This window comes from Centruroides sculpturatus, unplaced genomic scaffold (assembly GCF_000671375.1).
Source record: "Centruroides sculpturatus isolate CEXI.00-Female unplaced genomic scaffold, Cexi_2.0 scaffold99, whole genome shotgun sequence".
In the NCBI taxonomy this organism is placed as follows: domain Eukaryota; kingdom Metazoa; phylum Arthropoda; class Arachnida; order Scorpiones; family Buthidae; genus Centruroides; species Centruroides sculpturatus.
The window spans coordinates 391,869-403,950 of NW_019384321.1; the positions used below are offsets into that span (position 1 = coordinate 391,869).

At 24.5% G+C, this 12,082-nt stretch overlaps 1 protein-coding gene across 3 annotated transcripts in view; it reads left to right on the top strand.

Annotated features, from left to right (window-relative positions):
* Positions 1–12,082, top strand: part of LOC111625688 (semaphorin-5A-like) — a 52,834-nt gene that overhangs the window by 24,079 nt on the left and 16,673 nt on the right. For all 3 annotated transcript variants that reach the window (XM_023368917.1, XM_023368902.1, XM_023368910.1), the window contains exons 7-9: positions 1,141–1,229; positions 4,593–4,792; positions 7,367–7,502. In XM_023368917.1, coding sequence (XP_023224685.1) covers positions 1,141–1,229; positions 4,593–4,792; positions 7,367–7,502 — 425 coding nt within the window. The remainder of the gene's footprint in view (positions 1–1,140; positions 1,230–4,592; positions 4,793–7,366; positions 7,503–12,082) is intronic.

Consider the following 12,082-nt stretch of genomic DNA (forward strand, 5'->3'; position numbering starts at 1 on the left):
AACTATTGGATTTTTAAAATTAATAACTAAATTGTTATTTATTATAGGAAATAACAATTTAGTTATTAATTTTAAAAATATAAAGAAATATAATTGGAAATATAAAGAAAGAAATCTGAGTATTATATTTCATTGGTAATTTGGTATAGTAATAGTAATAGGTAGCCTAATTGCTGGAATCTCTGTACTGAGATACTGAGATATCAATTCTTACAATTATACATATCAGTATAATAAGAATAATAAAGAAAGTTTTTGTGTAAATTTAAAATTCAGTACAAAATAATCATCTTTAAGATTTAAAAAATTATTAGGTAAAATATGTTCCTTGCAACAATCACAACTTTATTATACATTTTTTCATTTACTTTTTTTTCTTTAATTTAAAGTTACAATATGTAAAATTAACTATACGGATACTCACTAAATTTCTTAAATGAGGGGTACAATCTAGANACTCATTCAAATAGTAATACCATACATTCATAGAATATATTGTACTCAAAGTTATTGAGAGATCAAATTCTTTTCTAAATTATTTTTTCAGACTTTTCTAAAATTAATTAATTAAATTTTAAATTTATTAATGACTTGCAATTTCTACTGAGAAATTTGTTAATTATTCCTGGTTTTTCTTCCAGACCATTGCATATATGGAAGAACTGTTGCATTGATAACACATTTTGCAATCTTACATGATTTTATGGTATACATGAACAATGTAGATAAAATAAATTAATTAAAATTTTTAAATCCATTCACTTTTGTATTAACTATTGCAGGCATCAAGTTTTTACTTTCATTTATTAAAAATAACAAGAATAATGTATAAAATGTCTTGTGGGAATATTTTTTAAAAAAGTGACCACTGGACCTTTCCATGCTGGTAAGATCTTGACAAGAGGATAGAGAATCTAGTAAATTAATAAGAATAATAAAGAAAGTTTTTGTGTAAATTTAAAATTCAGTACAAAATAATCATCTTTAAGATTTAAAAAATTATTAGAATAACAATTAATTATAAATTCATTTTTTACTCTACATATTTTAAAAATTAGTATATTTTAAATTTTATATTGTGTTAATCTTTTTAATTTAAACTAATAATACATATTAATTTAAAATGTTTCATTATTACAGAACCTCATTTTGTTGCATCTTATGAGATTGAAAATTATGTTTACTTTTTCTTCCGTGAAACTGCAGTAGAATTTATTAATTGTGGAAAGGTAAAAAATAATTCTTGTATTTATGTAAACTGTATGAATTATGTTGAATAATTTTGCAAGATATTTTAAAAAATAAATAAAACATAAGGTTTTTATAAACAAAACTTTTATATGAAAAGGATAACCAAAGACTAATAATTTAATAAATCTTTGTATCAAAATTAAATCACACCTTTATAAGAACTTTGTGTATCCGTCAATGAGAACAAACTTTTTTTTATCAACAGTGAAGAAGATTAGTTTTGTCAAGAAGACTCATTCTTCTTGGTAGAGGTGTCAGGGTCAGACACTTAATCATTATTGATAATCTAAGCTAAACATCTTAAGCTAAACTTAAAAAAATATTTTTAACAAAGATCGGTTTGGAGATGTTTATTGAAGGATTGATGAATGTGTAAATATCACTATATTCCATTTGCCAATAGAAGTGAATTGGTTCATCGGCATCTTTGCGTTCTGAGTCCTCCAGACAAGTAAATAAGATGTTTTACTATGTCAAGAAGCCTTCTTGACTTAACAAAAAGTAAAATGATTTTAGGGCCAATTTTTGATATGGGAAAATTGTTGCATATTATACGCAGCTGCCTATAATCAGTACTATCAAAATTGGAAGGTTTTTAACACATAATTTGAAGATTGTAGATAGGAAATTACAATAATATAACATATATTTCTAGTGAACAAAACTCTAAATAATCATAACTAAATTTATTAACAACTAAGAGCAGTTGTACAACTTTTGCCAATAGAATTTATTCTCTCATGTATAAATTTAAATTTCAAATTTTTATTAAATAAATGTATTTTATCAATTTAATTCGTAGTCTCAAAGTTTATAGATTGTCTCAGTGTGTAGATCAGTGAAAGGTGGAGAGGGTGGGAAGATAGAGGGGATCATGTATCTCGAGAGTAACTCACTACTACCCTCAAAATTCAGCTTTTGCCATTTTATAGTAATTAAAAATATAAAAAGTTTTTATAACAAAATCTGATAACAGATGGTGCAATACATGATTTTACTTTTTTCTTAATAATATAAAAGTGTTTTTTTTTTTTAAATTCATAACAGCTGGGAAAGTTACACAGCTCACATTGCTAGATTTTTAACAAAACCATCATTAGTTAGGCCAGGCCCATAAAAGGATATGATTACAAATGACAAGATTGGTATAGCTGTAACAAACCATGTATGAAAAATTCATAAGGATTCAATCTAACTTGATCCTAGCCCTCAGAACAGATATATCTTAGCTGCTTTGACTACAGGTGGTCTATCTTGGAGTGTTTTAATAATGTAACTAGTCCAGTAGTAATATTACTTTTTATTGTCATAAAAAAACACTTGAAAAAAATTTGAAGTCAAAAGGAAGAAACTTGAAAAACCTCCTATTTTTTTAATGTTCAGGATACAATTTATTAGTCGAATATTAATTTATGTATCCATTTTGAATTTGATTTAAGAGCAGTAATAATTAAATAATGATAATGCATTACATAAAAGTTTTTCATAGTAAAGATGTATTTCTAATTCATTGATTGTGTAATGTATATACAAACAGTATTAAATAAAATTAGATAGAAATATAAATAAATATTATTTACTGTTTATTACAGAAAATATACTGTATATTTTAGAAAAGTAATTGATTGTTTTGATAAAGTAGTAAAATTAAAAGAATATTTAAATTTAATTATATGAACTACTAAAAGAGTCAATTTTATTTAAAGAACTTGATACAAGTATATATTCTATAATAATAGCAGCATCTGATCATATGAGACATGTTACCAGGTATTATTATTTGTATGTCGTCTTCACTCATTCAAATAGTAATACCATACATTCATAGAATATATTGTACTCAAAGTTATTGAGAGATCAAATTCTTTTCTAAATTATTTTTTCAGACTTTTCTAAAATTAATTAATTAAATTTTAAATTTATTAATGACTTGCAATTTCTACTGAGAAATTTGTTAATTATTCCTGGTTTTTCTTCCAGACCATTGCATATATGGAAGAACTGTTGCATTGATAACACATTTTGCAATCTTACATGATTTTATGGTATACATGAACAATGTAGATAAAATAAATTAATTAAAATTTTTAAATCCATTCACTTTTGTATTAACTATTGCAGGCATCAAGTTTTTACTTTCATTTATTAAAAATAACAAGAATAATGTATAAAATGTCTTGTGGAAATATTTTTTAAAAAAGTGACCACTGGACTTTTCCATGCTGGTAAGATCTTGACAAGAGGATAGAGAATCTAGTAAATGGATTATTTTTGAGATTATTTCAATAATATATTTTTTATAGAGAATTGGATTTGGTCTTCAAATAGGTAATTGTAAAATTGGAGAAATTTTCTCATAACTGAAAGGAAGTTGATTCCATTTCTTCAATTGAGAATGTTACAAAAGTTTGTTCTCCTAAAGTTAAACATATTTCACTAAAATGATACAATATAAACTTTTATATTTTATTTAATATATGTTACAAATAAGAAAGATGTATCCATAACCCATTAATTACATACCAACTGTTTTTTGGTGCATATCTTTTTTTCTTTTAAAGTTTTAACCTTATATTGAAAAATAGATTATTCTGTTGGATGATTAAAAAAGTATAATTTGATTAGTAACATTGCTTTTATTAGAAAGAAAAGTTTTAATACTTTTTGTTATATCTAATAAAGTTCATTTAACTTTATTTCAGACTAAATGTCATTTTATTGATTTTTTTATTTCTTACTATTTTAAGGTTATATTAAACAATCATTTTGGAAACTATATAAGCATTTGTTGATTTGGGTCTTGTATTCAGAAATATATAAAACGTACAAAAATTTTTTCCAAATTTAGGATTATAATTTGTTAACACAATGTAAAAGTTTAAAAATTTTCAGGGTTTTATTCTGAAGAGATTGTTATTTCCTCTGTTTTGTCTTCATATAAATTTTGAAGTCTACTAGTTCATTCATATTTTGTCAGATTTCACTTAGTTGAATAAATTTGAAAAAATATGTTAGAAGACCATCTCTTACTAATAAATTTTTCATATTTACCATAAGAATATTCAATGTGAATTTGTACTAAATAAAAGCCATCATTATTTGTTGCTGAAGATATAGTTGATACTTAAGCAAAAAATAAACTGTCTTTAGTGTTAAAAATCATATTTTAGCACTAAAAACAATTTGTTTAATAGTATATCTTGGCATGGGTCTGCTTTATCTTCAGTATGATATTAATTAATAAACTCTAAAGATTTATTTTAGATTTGTAGTTTTTGGCATTTAGAGTATTTAAATCATATTTGAAGCTTTTCTAAACTTTTTAAATATTTTTATTTCAGACCATTTATTCTAGAATTGCAAGGATATGTAAAAATGATCAAGGTGGACAGTTTATTTTGAAAGATAATTGGACCACATTCCTTAAAGCACGTCTTAATTGTTCAATTCCTGGACAATATCCATTTTATTACAATGAAATACAGAGTGTTTACTATTTAGAAAAAGAACAAATGATCTATGCAACATTTTCAACAAATGAGTATGTAAATCAAATATTCTGAATAAAAGCTATTTTAGATTTTTAAAACATAAATAATTAACATTATTATTCATAATGATTTACAATTTAATTATTATTTTTATTTTGATTAAAATGATCTAAATTTTTATAAAATTTATGTTGCAACTTTCGTATATGTATGAAATATGTACTATTTGTACATATGTCTGCAATATCCTGTATAAATACAGTTTAAAAAAAACTCTTATTAATAATAATGTTTGAAGTATTTCTTAGTATATTACAGCTACTTGAAAGATAAAAAGAAGAAATTCTTTATTCTGAGTGCAGCATTTTAACATGATTTAGAATAAATAATTTATATGAAAGCTTAATGTTGTTTAAATCAAAATTTAATGTGTTATTGCTTTCCAATATCTTTGCAATTTTGTAATTTGGTTTTTATTTATACTAGATATTATAGAATTATTTAATTAAATGTTTTTTGCATAATCATTGCTTTTTTGAAAACATTTTCTAAACTTTATCTTTTAAGAATCATGATTTAGAATATAATAAAAAAATAGATTAAATATTTTATGGTATATAGTTGTGATAAGTGAATTCAATATGTAATATGTATTGAGTACATGGAGATAATTTAGTGGTTTTATCAAATTATGTTATAGATTAATATACATTTTTAAGTTTCAATTGATTTCTGTTTATTTGCATTGTATTCTCGGAAGGTTAGTTGTAATTATTGCTAAAATACATGCATGATAATGTTAACATTTATTATTGCAAACAAACAATTAACAACAAAATAAAAGTGCTTTACTTGTCTGTCATAAAACTTTCCAGGAAGATACTTAATACTTTGTATAAAATAATCTATAGTTATATCAACATATAATTGTTTTGAAGAAGAAATTCCATCTTTGGAGATTTACTTAGTTTTGATAAATATTTAAATCACAAAAAAACATGTTGGTTTGAAACAGTTTGAACTCCCTCATATTTTTAACAAATGGAACAAAATTTCTACAAAACTGGAACTGGAAATAATTATGGTAGTTCAAATTTAAAATGTGATAATGTGCAACAAAATAATTCTGTATATAAATCACAAACTAATAATTTTAAATAACAGTCTGATACATTTTATACTTTTGATAGTATGAATTAAAAAACAGAATTTCAACAAATTAAACAGTTCAGAGATAAAGTGAAAAGTTTTAGTTAAATTAAAAACAGTTATTGAAATCAGAATAATTTTATGTTAGGCAGTATATAAATTAAACTTTTTGCATTGTTTCTATTTTATTATGGAGAATATAATAAATATCAATGTCAATTAGAAATAATGCATTGTTTCTATTTTATTATGGAGAATATAATAAATATCAATGTCAATTAGGAATAATGCATTGTTTCTATTTTATTATGGAGATTATAATAAATATCAATGTCAATTAGGAATAATGCATCGTTTCAGAAACATAAGGTATTGTATTTTATTATGATGCAACTTACTTATGTGTGATATGATTATTAACAAAAGTATTTCTATAAATTGTTAAAAACATTCGAATGTAAATAAATTCTTTAAAATACTGGTTAATAAATATAGATAAGGTGACCAACTTTTTTACAATGAGAAGGAGGACACAAATAAATCGAAGGAAAAAATATCGTAAATAAAAGAAACATTTTATTCATTGCAGCAGTAATACACTATAATAATCTCTATTGCATTCATATGTGCCATGTCATGTTTTGGTAAGAAATAAACAAAGCCACTTGCATGCGGTCTCACTGCACTGTACCAAGCCTTGATGAATTGTCATGTAAAATACAAACATGTCACATCACATCATATGCAATGCATCAGCTCAGCATCAATCGAATATGAGATTTACAGATTAGTCTTCAAATATCTAAAAAAGAGGACACTTTTCGATGGTGGACAGAACTTACAAAAGGAGGACAATTGGTCACCTTAATATAGAGAGACAAACTACAAAACATAGATCAGGAAAAAAAACTAAATGTTTATTTAAACAGAATTGATTTTTCATATAGATTACTTTGTGATCATGATGTTAAAATATTTTGTTTAAAATAATGTCCTCTTTTATTTTTGGAATATTTCAAACTTTATTGTGAATAAGAATATTTTTTAGCTTTAGTTCATGTTTTTTAATAATTACACTGAGCCATTGTAAGCTTCAATAGACTGTCAAGAAAGGTCATTTCTATTTATATTGATACATAGAAAAACACTTAAATTTTAATATATGTATGTAAAATTTTAAAATTTTATATTTGTTTTAAAGCTATTTGTTTTTTTTTTAAATAAAATAATTATGAGAAATATTAGCTTTATAAATTTGAAAAGAGCAGTTTAACTTAGCAAATTAAAAATTGTGATGTCATAACATATTTTATTATTATATTCTAAATCTATTGCTTATCAGAATATATAAATTTTTTTTTTTTATACATTTTAGTTTAAAATCTAAAATTATGGGATATTATTAGTTAAATTATCATGGAAACACTCATTATATAATATATATAGATTAATTTTATATTTATTTTATATTATAGAAACAGTATATATGGTTCTGCCATTTGTTCATACAATTTGACAGCAATTCACAGATCATTTAATGGTCCTTTTAAGTATCAAAGTAATCCTATGTCATCTTGGGAAAAACAAACTAATGCTCAAAAACATTTTCAGGTAAGTAATAAATTCTATTAAATTATCAATTTAACATTTTCTCATTGAAGTGCTCAATGTTTTTGGTATTGTATTGAAGGCGAATTTATACTAAATTTTATTTAATATTTCCAAATATTTAATTATGGTAAGTCTGAAAGCAAGATTAAATTCATTGTCATATTGTTTCATTATAGGTAAAAAATTCAATAATTTCAAATACCAAAATTAGTGTAAGCAGATAGTTTAAACCAGTAATCAACTGTATTCAATTGAATATTTTTTTAATTCTTTAATGAAATGTTTCTTTCATTTACAATAAAATAATAAATTTTTGAAAACCTCAATTTGAAACTGTTAATATTTCAATTGCCATATGTTCTTATCTTAAATTACATAGGATATATTAAGTTTAAAATATTATTCTTGAAATCTATTGTAATTTAAAAATTAATTATTATTTCACTTAATTATGATTAAAGTCTTTATTCTCTATTTCCATTAATTTTTTACCCATTAACTTTTTGTATTTACTAATTGTTTTCAATTTTCATAATTTACATACTTTAAAGTGCATACATTAAAATTCTTTTGTGTATACTTGAATAAAATAAATGCTTAATTTAAATAAAAACCTCCTCCAAATGAGTGTGTTCCAAATCTTGTAAAATTTTTTGTTCAATATGAAATTTGCTTAATGCCTTTCTCAAACTAATTCTTCTGTTTTTAGTTGATAATGAATTTGTTTCATGAATAAATCATGAATCATTCATTCATAAATTTTTAATTTGAAAATTCTGTAGTGGATAATAGAAATATTTGCATAATTATTTATTATTGAAATCTGAAAATGAAACAAGTGAGTACTGTATTTTTTCAGTCACATTGGATGATATAATTATAATTAGTATATTTTTAACATTAATATTAAAAGCAGTCAAACAATTTGCATAATGTAAAGAGCTAGTTGTATACATTTCATCGATATTTAAATTGAGGATGAATGAGGATATTTAAATACGATCATTAAGGAAAATTATTAATATTTTTAAAAATTCATTTATATCAGGTAATTACAGTTTATAAAATTCAAGGTAAATTTCTACATAAAAGTATATCATCATTGTATATTAAATCTATTTTGAACATATTAATTCTGTTTAGGTTTGTATATTTATTCTGTTCATATTATCTAGTGCAGCGATTCCCAACCTGTGGTATGCGATAGGTTGTTTAGGGGTACAGAAAAAAGTTAGTTATTATGGCAGAAAAAATAATATATTATGTATCACAAACTAATAGTATTAAAAAATTATTAGGTAAAATATGTTCCTTGCAACAATCACAACTTTATTATACATTTTTTCATTTACTTTTTTTTCTTTAATTTAAAGTTACAATATGTAAAATTAACAATACGAGTACTCACTAAATTTCTTAAATGAGGGATACAATCTAGAGATATGACGTCACGGGGTACGCTAATGAAAAAAGGTTGGGAACCATTGATCTAGTGTAAGAAACAATGTGTAAACTTTGCCTTATACTAATGCTGATCTCATAAATATTTAAAATTTGCAACTACAGTTGTGTTAATGGAACTACTGAATTTTATACACCAAAAGTCAGGATTTTATATATGTTAGTATTTGTTTTTTACCTTTTATGATTTTTAGTTTAATTTATGTAATAAATGAATTATTAATTCTTGAATAAGTGCTGGAGTTAATATATGAGGTCTAATAAAAAAAAAAACTAAACTGTAGCTGTAATTCTTAAAATACTGGGACCTAAAATAATGGAAGACTCAATTGGGCAAATAATTTGCTGGTTATCTGTATTTGAAAGAATTTGAATAATCTGCCCCATTACATAACCCAAGGGTATGGGTTATATGTTGGAACAGATTATATACAAATTTTAATTTCTGATTATGAGTTAAAATTGATTCACATTACACAACTGTCCAGTGGCAAACAACTGATCTACTGGACCATCAATTATCTATTCATACATTAATGAGTGACATCAAGTATTTAACTATACTCCCTACTGATTTTACAACCATGACCTATTAATGATTTAAGATTAAATTTTTTAATAAATACTAGCAGTTAAGATACAGATTAATTTCCAGTCTAATACAAAATACAAGAAGTCAAGAAAGCAAATTTATACATGCATAAACATCTCAAAGCCTGATGCTTTGAGATGTTTATGCATGTATAAATTTGCCATATAATAAGCCAAACAATTGCAGAATTGAATTGAGCTACTTTACCACTACTATTAATAATTAAATTCTGAGTAATTTGGTACTACAGATAGGCATTAGGCATCGTCTCTTATATTTAATAATTAAAATTAAATTAATATTTATAAAATAATTTAGAATATTCTGGAAGAAAAGAGTCATCTTGGAGCAGGACTTGAACCTGCAACTCTACCTGGACCTCTGTCCAACTCTCCATTTCCAGACATATTTAATTTAGATATAACCATCCACAGTTACTTATCATACCATTCATACAAGGATATGTATGGTATGGTACTTAGCCTTAACTAAGACAATACACAAGCATGCACTGTGTGTTTTGTGATGTTCATGAAAGGGTTCCCATTAGTCAACTAAGGAAAACACCCAACAAAAAAAAACATGCACAGTAGATGATAGAAAATTTATTTATTTAATTTATTTACACATGATATAATTATATACAGGTTCAAATGGATTCTAATTCTAGTTGGTTTTTCCAGCAGACACCCTAAACCTGATCATTGATAGGATAATTACAAAAATATGACAATGATCGGTAATACTAATCTGTACAATAAACAAGAATGATTCTTACAAAAAGAATTTCTTATCACTAACCCTTACACACTAAACTTACTGTAAGAAAGGAAGATTGAAAATAGGGGATGAAAAGTAGCAACAATGGCAGACAGGACAGAACAAAAGTACCGAGGATATATGAATGTCTTTTCTGTTGTTGTGAGAGGCCACATGGAAACTTCTTGCACACAAATCACACTTCTGTCTTCTTTTCTTCAGTCAAAGAGGGTTTTTATTTATATCCAAATTGTTTTTAGAAATGTTATTGTTTACATATGTTTGATCATTTTTAGCTTAAAATATCTCATTTAATATTTTAAAAAGGTATAGAACATATACAATTAGAATTCTTATGTTAGAAAATAAATTCAAATTTCAATTTTCCATCTCTGAGAAAGATCATTGTTAATGATAGATCTGTGGTTGCTTGATTTGCCAGCAGTCTAAAAAATTCCTGTAACAGCTGACAGTAAAAAATTTTTACTATTTAGATGTTTCAATATGCTTCTTGAGGGTAAAATTACTAGAAAACAAAAATAACAACAGGAGAGATTCAACAAAGCTTTTCATTTTTTCTGTCAAATCATTATGAGATGATTTGGCAGTCTGTGGAACTTGTAAAAAGAGTTGAGAAAGCTGTGAAACTATTCCCCTACAAGACTTCTAACTCAAGTTAATCAATTAGCTAACTTCTGTTATCTAATTTCCATTAGATAACAGAAGTTAGCTAATTGATTAACTTGAGTTATCTAATTTCCATTAGATAACAGAATAATGGAAATTATTCATGTTATCTAACATAACATGAACAGATAATCATTCTGTTATCATATTTTTATTCTTTAAAGCAATTTAGAATTCTTTGTAAATAAAGTAATGAAATTATTGATAGTTATAAGCTATACAAATGTGGGAAAAAGGAGTGGTACTTGTGATGACAGATGTTTCAGGAAGATGACTGTGTAAATGGAATGTTCAAATTATTTTGTCAACCCCTCTATATTAAAAAATTATTCAAAAGTTATTTCCATAGTTTGAGAAGGAAACTGTTAAATCTTATAACACATTTTTATTTAAGTGTTATAAAGTAAGAATCTTTCTAATAGATTTTTACCTTATAACCAAAAACCTTTTACTTTCTTTTATCTTGTTTTTTCCTATAAGATCAGCATTCATTTCTTTGAATCTTAGTAATGTTGTGTGTTCTTTTATTTGTTTCACATATCTGGATGTTTTTCATAATTATTTTGATTTATCTTCAGTATATGAATGATTATTTTACAATTGCATAAATTATATTTTGAAAATGCCATCCTGTGCAAGGGTGTCATGCAAAATAAAGTAATGGTTTTATTTGAATAGTAACATCCTTGGAGAGTAGCTGTGTATATTATTCATGGATTTCTGAAAATTTAGAGCAACAATGTAAAATTAATAAATACTATAAACTATGGTAGATAGATACTACATTTATTACAAACAAAACTTTAATAAAAATTGAGCAATTATTTATTGTGATGTCGTCACAATCCCGGACTGCAATTTTTAGACATATTTTTAATATATTTAATTTAAAATGTATGTTCTATAACCTCAAATTACACCTCAAATGTATATGCCTCAAATTAATAGTATTTTGCCCCTGTGCATTATACTTTTCCTGTTAGCAATAAAGTCATACCAGTCATCTGTTTAACACCTTTCAGGGGAAAATTTTTGAATTGAAATAATGTAACTTCTGATTCACATCAGAAGTTTGTATATA